This window comes from Mytilus californianus, unplaced genomic scaffold (genome assembly GCF_021869535.1).
Source record: "Mytilus californianus isolate M0D057914Y unplaced genomic scaffold, xbMytCali1.0.p SCAF_13, whole genome shotgun sequence".
Lineage (NCBI taxonomy): Eukaryota > Metazoa > Mollusca > Bivalvia > Mytilida > Mytilidae > Mytilus > Mytilus californianus.
This window is the reverse complement of record NW_026262615.1, coordinates 44,970,890-44,986,302: the sequence shown is the minus strand read 5'-3', so window position 1 is coordinate 44,986,302 and position 15,413 is coordinate 44,970,890. Positions and strand designations below refer to the sequence as shown.

Sequence of the window (15,413 nt, the reverse complement as noted above, 5' to 3'; positions counted from 1 at the left end):
AATTTAAAGCTTCCAGTCCTGTTTAGGATGCTACGTCATGCAATTACTTGCAAAGGTAATGGCTGGTATAACTGTGTACGACGCAGTAATCAAATCTGAGCATACAAATTGAAGATTGTGCTGAATAAATAACATGTATAACATTCAACGAACAAACAATTCAAACATCAAATTCCATGATGGAACTCACAACGGCCCTTTTTTTCAACCAAGTTCAAATTCAAGTGTTGTTAAGTGAAAGTAAATGTATAATAGCCCTCAAAGCATTATAGTTAAATGTGTCGATTGGTCATTTTACCGAGGGCATGTTTGCATTTTGTAATTTGGGAAATAACTATGCAAATATATTCTTACGTCAAAATTCTAGTGGTTTCGACATGGTGAATCAGTTGAATTTGATCAATTATGAAATAAAAAGTAATATACCTAGTCTCATATCCCATTATTTTACAAACAGTTGCAGCATCCAGTGTGTCAAAGTTGTCGCTACAAACTGTACCCCAAACATTGTTATGAAATATTTCAAGGCGTCCTTCAGATGGACGGATACTGCCTGCAAGTCGCATCCTTGTTCCTCCTGAAAATTATATTTTTATTATATAACGGAGAGAAAAGTACCACACAATTTTTCCCAATAGAAAAAGACTTCTATTTGGATAAAACACTTAAACATTAAAAACTCTTTGGTTTTTGTGCAAACTATAATTGAAACGTTTCTGCGAGGTATACTTGTATGCACTGTTTTTACAGGACTTGAAATTGATTTAATTCTCATTAAAACCAGCATCTTAAGTCTATGTCTGATCGAGAAACACGAATTAACGTATTCAAAACGTTATTATAATGATTTCATGTTTTAACAGCAACTTTCAATTTAGATACACGAAAGTCTAAAATGAAAACTTGAATGAATAACTGATCATGCTGATTTCAGCTGTAATGTCATTTACGCATGAAAAGTAAACTCCTTTATTTAATTACCACAGATAACACTGACTGCGCCCCCGCTGATACATTCCACATGGCCCCAACCACGAAATGTGCATGCAGCAATATGTGATTCTGTTCCCAAACATTTTAAATCTTCGATCTCGATACTCTGATTTCCATTGCCATGTGTTGAGGATGAAACAACTGTTACATTTCTAATAAGATGAAACAAAATACCTTAATAAAATTTAAAACTTGTTTATGTAATATGTCCTTATTTTCGATGATATTTGAAACTGTGGAAGCGACGACTATTGATTTATTTTAATTTCATTTTTGCGTGATTTTGCACACAGTATATTCGTGGAATTTCGAAAAGATTAACAGTTTTTCTTTTCAATCAAGTTGAATTTATTTATGAAAAAGAAAGTCTTTATATTGCTTATAATTATTTCTCCTTTTTGTATATGTAAAGAAATGTCAATGCTTTACTTCTACATAGTATTTATAATCTGATGCAGCAATAATATTTTACTTCATAACATTAGTATGAATGACTGAAGATGTGGTTATACGTCAACAAACAACCCCAACTACAACAAAGACAAAAATTCATGTAATGGACAACTGACCGACTTAAAAAGAAGATAGGTGTCTTCCCAATATATCAAGCTATATATCTATATATCAGTTTTGAAAATATTAAAAAAAAAAACCAATACAAATGTCCGTCATTATTACTCACAATAGCGAAATCAATTAAGATAGCTGTGTTATAAACGACAATTGCGGGACGAGAAACTTGAATTTAGACAGGCACATTTCAAAATCAACATGTACAGAAAAAAAACTCTACACTGTTATTAGTAAAAGTAATTACGCTGCAAAGATATTTCATACTACCAAAAAGCAAAGCAGGAATATACGAGCTATTACAATGCTGAAATCAGACTAAATACAGAAAAAAACCATTTCAAACCAAAAGTTAGCGAATTTTAATTTATCACAAAAATATGCGCCACATCGATTCAACAAGAACAGTAAAATTAAGAATAACCTATATTAATAGATGTGTTCACCAATAAAAATATCTTCAAAGAAAAACAATTAAAACAAAAAGCTGGATACAAGATGCCCCTTTTTTATTTAAGTCATAGTGTGGAATCATACTGTCATAATAAATCCCCATATTTTTAATACAATTTAGTAAATCTTCTTACTGTTATAAATTAATTTTAAACAAATTAGTAGTTTATTTGAAAATTTCATTGAAAATATATTTTAAACTTGTACCAAATTTGTAATACGAATATGCATACAGTCCTTGGATGGTGTAAACTTCCCACTAACACCATACACCATTACACCATTCACCATACACCATTACACCATACACCATTACACCATACACTCTGTGCCATTACACCATACGCTTACACCTTTGCACCATACACCTTACACATTACACCTTAAAGCAATTTACTTTCAATGAAAGCGTGTGACTACACAACTATTTTTTTTATTTTAAAAAACGAATTTTGATTACAATATTGTAAATTAATGTATAAAATTAAGAATCAGTTCTTATCAATATATTGCATAGTTTTAAATGTCGTTCACCATTCATTCACACCATTCCCGATCGCACGTTTCACCCTTACAACCTTACACCATACACCATAGCACCATACACTTTCTACCATTGCACCCTATGCCATACACCATTACACCATACACGTTTTGTTTAGGAAATTTACTCCATCCAAGGGCTGTATATTCACATATTATGTGAAATAGCTCCATGCAATTAATAATTATGTTAAGGAAAGCCAAGATAAATGAAAAAGTTTTAAATGTTTCATAAATGCAAAAAACAAAATTCAGAATATTGTACCTTGTTAAATCATGGAAAACGTTATCATTTTCTATTCTATATTTTGGGGCTTGAAAAAAATACTCTTAAAATCTGATATTATCAACTGCTGAATGTGATTGATTAAGCAATATTTAGAATCTACCCAAAATTGTAGCTATCTTTTCAGATTCCAGTCAATTTCTTTATATGTATAATAATGACAGACTATTCCATCAAAAGCTGTCGTGAATAGAAACAGCGTTGATTATTTGAATTATTTAATATCTAGATTTATAAGCTAAACATTTGTTTTCAAGTTTTATTCGTATTCGAATTCCTATACTGGTGTTATGAGAAATTGATGTTATATAAACGTGACAAATATTTTTAAATAAACACAATCACAGCTAAACGGAAATGTTCTAATTTTCGCTGCATCATTGCCTTTTTATGTTCATGCTGCATAAAGTATTCAGCAATCAATCAATGGATCTGAATCGAGTTGGTGGATTTGTTTTCGGTTTCCATTTGGTTTAAATTCTAATTAAATTTAAATTTTTGTTAAATCTATCTAAATATAATATCTAAATTTAAATTTGATGCAACTGTCATACAAGTGAGAGGTTTAGCGCTTTAAAACCAGGTTAAATCCACCATTTTCTACATACGAAAATGCCTGTACAAAGTCAGGAATATGACAGTTGTTGTTCATTCGTTTGATGTGTTTGTGCTTTTGATTTTGCCATTTGATTAGGGACTTTACGTTTTGATTTTTTCTCGGAGTTCAGTATTTTTGTGATTTGACTTTCTATTTACTTTTGTCAATTATTATTATTATAGTTTATCATATATAAATCTCAAAACATTTATACGTTATTTGAGGTCATTTTGACCAAATTGATTGATTGAAAATTTGAATATGTACTGTCGGGTTATGCGATACAATCTACCGTTATGCCATTTGAAAACATCTATATTAAAACAGAAATTTTGATATTGGTGTTTTTGTAGTCTGTCTTTAAGCATTGTGAACAATTGATGTGTAAATTTGTATTATACAATTGTCACCAATCGCAAAATATTACTTAACGCCATGAAAGCATAAGCCTGTATCTAACTTACGAAAATAAACCGCATTTTTAGATATTGTTATCAATTTAGACCAGACATTCAGTAAATTGCTTCTACATTGTTACATCCAAGTTGAACGTTTACGTGTAAGAAATGAACCCAAAAGTTAATACGTATAAATATTATATATATCGACGCTCTTTGTAATATTGCTCTATCTGTAAGTGAACATTTTAGTTTTTTGATAATTATTCATATCCTAAAAGGTAAGTCAGTATTAAGTTACTTAAAACATCTTAATTATTGAGTCATTTTTTAGCTATCTATCAGTAGCTATTAAATATCATCAATATCAAAAAGCATTACAATTTCGTACAACATGGTTTGTTTATATTGTTAAAAGTCAATCTCCCTTACCAGTTTTTTTTCATTACTTTTAATATTGTCAAATATTCGGAACATCCCTACGACAATATTGGTGCGTTTTTATTGTATCACGGATTTTAAACATTCACATTTATTCAAACAAACTCAAATTTACAAACACTATCATTACTCAAAACCGACAATGAGATTGTTGTAGTTTGCATTCATCGTAGAGACTGAACAAAAGAAACGTTTACTCACAATTAACCTACAATGTACAGCTAGACGTATTTATTAAAATCTATAGCTTAAAGTTAAAAAAAATGTTTTACTCAGTATTTAAGCCCAGCATACGACATACAACCATTCCTTCATTCTTTGAGAAATTCTTTTCACAAATAGTTCCCCATTCGTTTGCATGGTAAACTTCTACTCTTCCTTCGTTATAGGAAGCTCCTCCAATTAATCGTACACTGATACCTGAAACAATGAATATATAAACAATATATAAGACATGCAACGATTATTATCATCTATTTTGAGCTATTAATACAAACGAATGTCAAGTGCATGCACACTTTACATTTTGACTGATAATATACAAATTATAGGGATACAGATACAAAATAAAGTTTAAGAGACAAATTATGTTATTTGCCTTCGTTTTCTGTCCTTTAATGTACTTAAAGGAATTAATTCATAAAATAAAAAAATCGTGTACTGCATTATTATCAAATGAGATGTATAATACACGTCAATAAGATATCAATCCAACAACTGAATAAAAACTTAAATATCAGGTCAGCGTATGGTCTTCAACAACATTCACGCGAATGCGTCAACATAATGTTAAATTCTCTGATTCTAGACAAGTTGTAAATAATTTTAAAAGATCTGAAATCAATTCTTATTTCTACTTGAACAAGAACACAGGGATATAAATACAGACAAGTAATAATATGGTTCCCAAGTTAGATGACGTACATAAAAGGTTACTACTTTGTTTATATTTAGTGTCCCCGTGTTATCTGGATCATATAATAAACGTAGTATGTAATTCAGTTTTATTTACTCAGTAAATCAGTAATACAAAAGACGAATTGTACAAGTGTTAGTTAAACGAAATGTATTGAAGTAATACAAAAGAATGTCCGCATTCAGTCAAAACATGCTGAAATGTAACACTCTTTCCTGCAAAAATCATGTATCTAACTTATGATCTCCCTGCTTTGATCCAGGTGTTGTTTTAAAACGTCACTAGCAATGTAGGAATGAAGTCGAACATTTTATCCACCGTAAGTTTAAAAATTGAAATTCTATTGAGTAATATACTTTACACTATATACAATTTCTAATAAGCTTAAATAGAATGGTTCATCAACTAGTCCATTCCCAGTTCAACCACATAAAATGTTTATTACATGTAACTTTACTTTATTGTGTATGCTGGAAAATATCAAAAATATAAAACTAACCACAAGCTATACCAACATCCTGTTGATGAGAACAATTATTAAGTCCCCAGGGAGAAAAGTTACACTGTCCAAGATCGTCTTCAGTTCCCCAGCAACCTAGATTGTTCATCCATATCGTCCTACTTTCGTTCAGTTGAAAATGATCCCCAATATATATAGACGGATTTCTATGAATACAATGGATACACATTTAATTCAAATATAGTTATATATAAAACCTTCAAATGTTTATTTTATTTTGGGCAATATAACACATCAAAACAAGTTTGTTTACATATGTAACATTTGATCATTAACATGGCTTTAACATTCTGTTGCTGAAAAAGGATTTCCTAGAAATAAAGAAAACGCTGCAAATTTTGGTATCATGATAATTGTTCTCTTAAACGTTCTCTTTGCTAAGAAAGTACATAACTTATTTTAGTTTTATTTGTTTTCATTTAATTAGATTTGTCTTTAAGTATTGCTTTAAGTTTGACTTCTTGCCTTGTCTCGTTGTCAAATTCACAGTAAAACCTCTTTGCGATGTAAATCTGAATGGGTCCTGCATCACTCAAAAATTTAATAAAACAGATTTCTGAGAGTATACAACCATTTGGAACTTTTAACAGTTTCTTGTTGAATAATGCAAAACAAATAAAAATTTAAAACCATCATCCATTTCAAATTACATTTTAAGTCTCGATACATCCATAGTTTTTTTTCTCTAGAAAAACATCATCCCGTATTAGACAAGACGAGTGTTAGTTTTAATTATTTTTAAACAACTCAATGTCAATTACAGTTTGTATGACATGAATAGGGGCGATTTTACATAATTTTGTCGCTTATTACTAGTCTCAACTCTCGAAGACAGACATAGTAATGTTCGTTCCATATTTTGATGTCTAGGCCCTTTAAAGTTTGTTATACGAACTACTGGGTTTGTCGAACTCTCATCACGATGCCATAAAAATTACTCAATGCAACCTCCTTTCATTTATATAAAGGTTGAAAATAATCAAAAGCCTAACCTTATGCCCACTTTTATATACTTACAAAACAGTGTGTATATACAGACTGTTTGTAAATTCAAATGTTCTGGTTCGACTGTAGAAGTTAGCCGGGCAAACTAAGTTTCCCACATTCTTGACTACACCGGTAAACAATTAAAGAAAATAAACATCCCGATAATATGCACTGCACTGTACTATATGTACAAACGATCGGCATTACACATGTTACACGAAAGTTATGTTATAACAAAGTAAATTACTGAGACATAATAGGACTTGTCATGTGTGGAAAATTAAAGACGATATGCAAATCTTACATTAACAAACATTATGCATTCTATCAAATTTATAAAGCATAATATACTTATTTCAAATAACTGAAGAAGTTAGTCGTATTAATCATGTACACCGCATGGATAATTTCAGAAAAAAAAATGCGCTCTTATCGTATTGTTGGGAAGTTTTAACAACAATCTTAGTTTTTATTATGTGAACATTCTTAGTAAATATGGTACATTCTCAAACGTGTCCGTCCTTGCAAAAGTGTCCAGTTTGCTCAAACGTGTCCCTAAAATGTAAAATCACATATCGTCCAAACATGACCGATGCTTTTCTTTGATCAAAGATTTTGAATATGTTGGCCTCGAGCATCACCAAAAAGACATTAATTGCATCTGGTGCAGAAAAATAGATACCTTCTGAAATTGGATATGATCAGAGGGGTCACATTAAGGATATAAATAAACATACATGATATTGTATGTTTAACACGAAACCCAGACGCAGTGAAGATCTTAATGTTAGTCAAAGAAACTGCTTAACAAATGAAGAAATTATGGCCCAAATGGTAACACCTACAAGTTGTAAAAGTTATTAACGTGTTTTCGTCATGAATATACATGAAATATTTTCAAATAAACATTGAGCAAGCACATTTAAATATCAACTACCCTATTTTTCTATGACTTTCATATATATTTGAAAAAAACTCAAATAACTTTTATTGGAATAAGAATACCCATTTAGTAAATACCAATCTAATGACAAATCATGTTTTTGTATGGTATTTCGACGCCCCTTCTTATATTACGTTATAATATCCGTGTTTGCAGACCTTGAAGATATCTGAAGGTTATCAAAACAGTTTGGACAATGAATATATTCTGTTTGCTTTTCCTTAAACGAAGATAAGGCATGCGACAGATATTCATGAATCAAGGTATATATTTTTCAACAATAACGGTAACATTTTATTCTTTGAGACCTCATACGAATCATTGTAAGGATATTTCGACGAAAATTCAATTTGGATTTAACGGTAGTCGAAAATGATAATTCGACGACTTACGGGAAAAAGACATTCCCACCATGTGTACCATATGATAGTGTGTACCGAATAACTTTTAGAAAGGTTGATACATATGTGAGTTATTAGAATATAAATATCATCAGGCATTCCCCAAAAACATACATTTCGGTGCTCCACAACAACGTAAATATGTTCAGTTGAACAATGACGTCATATTGAAATGTTTCAGGAAATAAATACGTTTGAGGGGAAGGACACGTTTTTTAGTCCTGAATTATCGTTTCCAGTCTGCACAATAAAACAAATTTCATAGCTTGACAAGTGTAGGACGAATAAGCCGGAAAAGCCATGTATTTTGTATCTTATGAAATTTATATATAATTAAAAATCTTGACTATATCAAAATATTGAATATATGTGCATGCACTTCAATATAAAAATGTTCTAGCATAAAAAAATCCTGTCATAGTGAAAAACTTTAAATGCAAAAGCATGAAACATGTACATCTCAAATACATTTAATAACATCTAGAATACTTTAAAAAGTCCCAGCTTTCAAATCATGAGAAAAGTATGACAAAAACGCATGTACTCTATGTTGAATTGACAGACAAACGGACGGACGGAATGAAAACAGGAAGGATGTCGGATAGAAATCTTTAAATGAATAAATAAATGTATTCAAATATCTCCACTGACGTCAGATTAATTTAATAGTTAACATACTTGATGTGTACTATATCATATACAAACCAACTGTACGACACAACTAACTACAACATATGTAGAGTTTTACATAGAGATTATACAAAAGACAGATGTATTAACAATATGAAAGTTCTAAATCCTCGCCCATTTGATGAAACGCTAAGACTTTATTAAACAGAAACAAAAGCATTATGGTGTATTCTGATATCCGGATTCACTGAAGTGTTTTTACATATACGTATCATCACATTGGACATGAAATAAATATAGTTCACATAATATTGTTTATTCAATTATTAAAAGTATTTAGCTTTATTAAAAACTTACTCTGTATCATAACCAAACATGCGACAAACAACACGGCCATCCGATGCATCGAAGTTGGTACTGCAGACTGTGCCCCATTCATTATTGTGTTTTACTTCCAGTCGTCCTTCTGAAGGATTGCTACCATCAAGGAGTCGAACGTTAGTCCCTGGTTTAACAAACAAGTATACTTCAAAGGAATGACTGCTTACATAACTAAAGTCGACCTTGTAATATGCGAAAATTGTCGATTCGTAATTCGGGTTGTTCAATGTTGATATAAAGCTAATGTGTTTGAACTACTACATTGTACTATTTTTGTGTTCGATACAATATATATAATTATTCATATTTTCTTTTTTATCAATGATGAATGCAAAGGTTAACATCTTATTTTTGTATCATTTGCAATTGATATATATATATATATATGGAATAAGATTTGCGCAGCAGATCAGACACTGGTTTTATAAGCACAAATATGAATTGATTCATATATCAAAGTATAAATATATGTTTCGTCATCAGGCGGATGCCCAGTTGAAATTAAACAAAAGAAATGGAACTCTTTGTTAGAGAAGGTAAACAAATCCAAATAGGTATATTTGAAATGTTCACATCTGTTTCTAAGGGCTTTAAAAGTTTAATTGAGTTGCATAATTAAGGATTTTATGCAATTTAAATACGTGTTTTTACTTAAATTATAGTATGGAGCTTCGAGATATTTGTAAACTTTTAAATTATAGACACATTTTCATAAAACAGTTGATTGTGATAGGTGCAAATACATGTGGATCTTTTTTGTGCATAAGCATAAATTCTGCCGAAAACATATCCACAAAAAGATAACAGATTTATCTTTTCAAAGCATTAAGTTCCATACCGGCGATAGTTTTTTTGGAAATTATTTCTAAAGATGGGTAATTATTTCACCGAAAAGAGAAAGTCGAGTACATCTGTTTGTGTTCGGGCGTGTTTGAGTTGACTTTCTGTCTTAAAAATGTATAAAGCAAAAATATTTGATACATCATCTCGCTTCAGATTCTATTATTTTTATCTATTGTGGCTTCATGTTGATTTAATAAAATTCACAGTTATAAAAAATAATATACATGGGTCAAGCGTAATACCTTTCTAATGAGTCATAACAACAAAGTAGGTGTGTTCGAATAACAATGTTTTACTATAAGCACTTGACGACAGATTTTACAACTGGATCTTAAAAATGCATAACTTCAAAAAAACTTCATTTCTTGTGTCTTTTGTCTAGGGTTATTAGTCGTTGACCACTTAAAATTTTTAGTCTGCCCTTCCACGAAATATTTAATAAGAATTTTTTAAAATGTTTTTTTAACTTTCGAAAATTCCCCCTGACAACTGATCAGACAATAGTTTTAAGTTGACTAAAAACAGAAAAGTACATTAAATGATGATCAATAGCTACTAGATACATTTGTCTTTTAAAATACAACAGGCATATAAGGATCGCAATAGTGCTATGTGGATAAATATATCGGTTTTCAAGAGCTTAATTATAAGCGCGTAATCGCTACAATAGCTTCTATTTTTACGATTGTAAAAATAAGCTGGCGTAATGGGGAGATAATTTTGACGAAGTAGAATCCTGACTGTTATGTCAGCAAACTCCTTTCTAATAAGCATAGAATAAGATGATAATAAAAGGGCACATTATATCATCCCATTACAATATATGACCTCGTTGATATGTTAAAATATACTACAGCAGTAATCTATTCATAATTGAGCTTCAATAAATTTTTATTTATGAATCTTGCTCATATGTGGCTGAAGACGTTTGTAAATAAAGGGGGAAATGGAAAATTTGTCTGAACTTTTAATTATTTGGGGTTTATTTCCATTTTTGAAGTTTTGACGACAACAGATCATTTCAAAGAGTAACATTTTTACCGCATATACAAGGCAAGCTTTAACCGAATGTTAGAGTAAATTTATGTCGGGAAGCTGATTATGACTACAAGCCTTATTAACGGTATTGTAACTGTGTTACCACATAGTCACGTACATAAGACGATCAATGGCAGACTATAAATATCACTAATCGTTCAAAGATTTTCTGTAAGCTTGCCTAGCCAGACAAAATCAAACCATGCTAGTGACCGAGGGGTCAGGATGATATACGACGGTAACACGGTAGTAAGGCTTTAATGAAACATATTGTCTAATTGAATATTATGTTTCAAAATCGTAATAACAGTTACTGTATTGTATTACTGCTCCCTAGCTTTCCAGATGTAAATGTCTTCAATCCTTATTTTTGAAAAGGACAAAATAAATTTTCTTTCCTTCAACTGTTCACAGATCGGTGTATTATTAATTGTAGGGTTTCCTTGTAACTCGTTTTTCTCCAAGACAATTAATAAATAGTTGTTCTAAAATCTGTTTCGGGTGAATGAAAACAATTTAAAAAAAAAAACTCGAAAGAGACGTTAATTCGACATGTCTGGATAGAACATGTATGTTTGCCTATGTTTAGGTTAGAAGCTTTGGGAACACGCTTGTGATAAAGAACATATCTTTTTCTAAATCCACGAAAAATGGTACCCTCTAAAAAGTAAAACCACTATATTTCACTTGTATTTATTTGTAGTACGACTTTATCGTTATTTCAATATAATTTGATAAATTAACAGATAACCTTACTGCAAAATATTCCTAATATATTACTGCAAACTTTCACCACTCTTTTGAACGCACACTGGGAAATATCAATCTCATTTCCTATACAGTTCAAATCTAATATTACAGGTTTCAATTTCCCTATTCCAAAGCAAGACGTGTTACATATTTCCGGAAACCTACAATGTATAACATGCATATTGGCTCAATTTAAGCATGCGAATCATTGGTAACTTTTACTTTTAAAATGTCATAATAAATATTACATTTTCGATTCAGCTAGTAAATGAATCACGGATTTCTCTTGGATGCATACTATAAGGTGTTGTGTACACCTCAAAAAGACTATCGTATCACCCTGATTTTTTCTCGCAAACCAAAGTATTATAACAAATGATATTATCTATTGCCCAGAAAGTTTATAAATGATCCAATTCCAATATTTATAAGACCACAGGCAAACAATAATTTAAAAGTTAAAGAGAAATAGCAAATTTAAATGACTTTTATTTTTAAAGAACAAGAGTATGTGCAGGGAACAAAAAAAAACAATGTTTAAATTTGGATGCTTACAATAATAAAACTTGAATATCACAAATATCTTTGTTTGGAGAATGAGAATATGTGTCCGTGGTTACAACAAACATAACAATGTTCAATACCGAAAGAAACAAACGTTTATTGGAAACACCAATGCTTACCATCTTCTTATTCCATGACTCATATTTGCCTTTATGTTGTGGTAGTCGTTGCAATTCCCGCTGTAAAGCTTGGGCTAATTCTGAAATAGTGGTACTATCACACGTACCACGAAGACTTATTATGTCCTATATTTGCTCAATCGAATAAGTATCTTTATAAATAGCATAAGGAATGGTTACGACTACTGCAACAACACATTAAACGTTTGGACCTTAGAATGAGAAGACGGTTTGTATCGATGATATTTGTGAACGGTGGTTTCGCTCGGTATAAGACATTGTTGTTTTTATTGTTTCCATAAAAAAAGGAAAAGCACTAATAATTTTTCTACTTGAAAATATTCATAGTTACTCATTTAACATTTTTAGTTCCCAAGTTCTCCTCTTGTTTGATAAAAATTGAACTTGATTACATTTGTTAATGTTCTTTGTCCAACCTTTTTTTTCTTATTTATTCCAGCTGTCTTGTCAATATCAGCATTGCATAATTCATATGATTTAGGAGCCATAAATAATATTATATATACATAATAATTAGCTTTGTGTGAAAAATCAGGGTGATGCGAGACTTTTTCCATGTGTATATAAAGTGAGAGTAACACATTCACATAAAATGCAGAATACCGGTTATATCGACTGAGTAAGCATATCCCGGTATACATATACATTTGTATCATCCGACATGCAAATCCAGACTAATGAAAATAAAAAAAACTGAAAAGAAAGAGTTCCAAAGTCCACCGAGTTGTATATATATTTTGCTTATATTTTATCCGTCCCCATTATTTTTGTTTCTTAAGACATTTTATGAATTTCTTATAGAAATGTAGGCTTAAGCGCTCGCGCTTTGATATTAATCTTATACAAATTTGGCAAGAATTATACATGCGAGAGCGTTTACAAGAACAGATAGACAAACAGTCTTTCTATGTTCCTCAGCCAAAAGACAAAATCGATATCAAATTAGGCCAGTCGCCTTTATTGGTGTCTTGCGAGTGAGCTGAAAAACAAACAAATTATCAACATGCAATAATGTATGCCAATCTTTAAAAAAATGTAGAATTTAGGGAGACGGATTGATACGAGAGCACTTTCTTATCCCAAGATTTAATTTAGGGTATAACTTTTAAATTAAATGTCAACATGCATGCACGAAGCGTATAGAATATGTGAAATGCAAACATCTTTTACAGGGCAGAGAGTATATATCCTTTCAGGAGTGGGGCATATTCTTTGTTAATTTTAAGACAATATCGAAATGTAAAGCAAACTGTTTTGTTAGGAAGTATACTTAGTGTCAAGTTAACTTTCGATAGATATGTCGTTTTGTAATGTTTCATGACGACTAACAATGAGCCAAAAGTATGTATTATAACTTTAAAAGTTTAAATGATTGTGATTAAACATGTAGAGATCTTTCTAATTTAAAAATAAAAGTGCTTTTCGAGGGTACATATCACGATATTTAAAAGTTCATGCTTTTGGTAAAGATGCAAATTTATATAAAATTGAGAATGGAAATGGGGAATGTGTCAAAGAGACAACAACCCGACCACAGAACAGACAACAGCAGAAGGCCACCAACAGGTCTTCAATGCAGCGAGAAATTCCCGCACCCGGAGGCGTCCTTCAGCTGGCCCCTAAACAAATATATATACTAGTTCAGTGATAATGAACGCCATACTAAACTCCAAATTGTACACAAGAAACTAAAATTAAAAATAATACAAGACTAACAAAGGCTAGAGGCTCCTGATTTGGGACAGGCGCAAAAATGCGGCGGGGTTAAACATGTTTTGGATTCTCAATGTTATAATTATTAACTGATCTTTGATTAAATGTATATTCTAAAGAAAGCATGTTACAACATGTACAACAATCTATTACTAAATTTTTAATGAATGTTCATATCAATTCCAGATTCGATATAAAATTCCTTGTATTCTCATGAGCATGACAGTTGTTCTAGGTCGTGCGTCTGGAGAATACTGCCATTTAACTTTTAAAATATATTTAGTTTGTGTCATTGTGACGCACTAGGATTGTTCTGACAAAGTTATCAGTCACAATTATAATTTTATCATCATGATGTTTTTACACTAATTTTAGTAAAGCAGTCCATTGTAGGACTTATAACATCAGCATGATAAAACTTGCATTACTATCTAAAAATTAAGTTGAATAGTTCTCACGGATTATCAAAACCCAACATCGAACAAATCACTCTGGCTTCCGATATGTCAAAATTATCTGCACACACAGTTCCCCAGGTTCCATTATTCTGCACTTCTAGTCTCCCTTCATTCTTGTACATTCCATTTACCAATCTTATTTGTGTAGCTTTGCAAAGAAATAAAATAAAAATAGTTTGAAGACTTTGTAATTGTAATTTTGTTCAAAACGACTCCAACAAAGCGATTTCATCTGCTTAAAAGGTCCTTCAACGATCAGGATTATGTACTTGCTTTTCTTTGTCGCATTCTTAATGAAAAGGTTTTGTTTTCAACAAAACATTCAATTCATTGCGGTTTTGACATAATGCTGTATTTGTTGAATAGTAAAATTGCTTACTTGAACTCATAAAATTACTTACAGCAGGAAATTACAACCTCCTCCTCATTAGAACAGTTTGAATATCCTTCAACTCCAAATTGACATTCGCTAATGTATTCCTCAGATCCTGAACATCTTAAATTTGTATTAATTGTGTGATTATTTCTCTTGATTCCATATTCATCTGAGCTGTACACTTCAGGTGCCCTTTAAAAAATATATAATTATCTTTTTTTTTAAATAATTCTTTTTATTATTTAAGGCGAAGTATACTTCTTATTACAATAAATGCTTGTGCTGTGTTAAAAAAGCCTAGGCATAACTGTGACCAGAGTATGATTTTTGTGAAGCTGGAAATGACAACATTTGGACATGCCGGAAAGTGGATATGACTGTACGGCATAAAAAAAAGTTGTACTGAAAAACATTACAATTAATATTATTCAATTCAGTCTTGTGAAAAATTTCAATACTTCGTTTATTATA

The 15,413-nt window shown here is 30.9% G+C and overlaps 1 protein-coding gene and 1 long non-coding RNA gene across 2 annotated transcripts in view; both read right to left on the bottom strand.

Annotated features, from left to right (window-relative positions):
- LOC127723954 (scavenger receptor cysteine-rich domain superfamily protein-like) overlaps window positions 1–9,365 on the bottom strand; it is a 46,754-nt gene extending 37,389 nt beyond the window's left edge. The window contains exons 1-6 of the mRNA XM_052230670.1: window positions 9,347–9,365; window positions 9,037–9,184; window positions 5,698–5,864; window positions 4,555–4,702; window positions 982–1,145; window positions 427–577 (exon numbers count right to left, since the gene is read on the bottom strand). Of these exons, the coding sequence (XP_052086630.1) occupies window positions 427–577; window positions 982–1,145; window positions 4,555–4,702; window positions 5,698–5,864; window positions 9,037–9,184; window positions 9,347–9,365 (797 nt within the window). The remainder of the gene's footprint in view (window positions 1–426; window positions 578–981; window positions 1,146–4,554; window positions 4,703–5,697; window positions 5,865–9,036; window positions 9,185–9,346) is intronic.
- A 2,348-nt stretch (window positions 9,366–11,713) lies between these two features.
- On the bottom strand, window positions 11,714–15,128 carry LOC127723748 (uncharacterized). The gene is made up of 3 exons (XR_007992236.1): window positions 14,968–15,128; window positions 14,567–14,714; window positions 11,714–11,852 (listed from the first exon to the last, which is right to left on the bottom strand). It is a non-coding gene; the product is annotated as an uncharacterized LOC127723748 (long non-coding RNA).
- Between the last annotated feature and the right edge of the window lie 285 nt (window positions 15,129–15,413).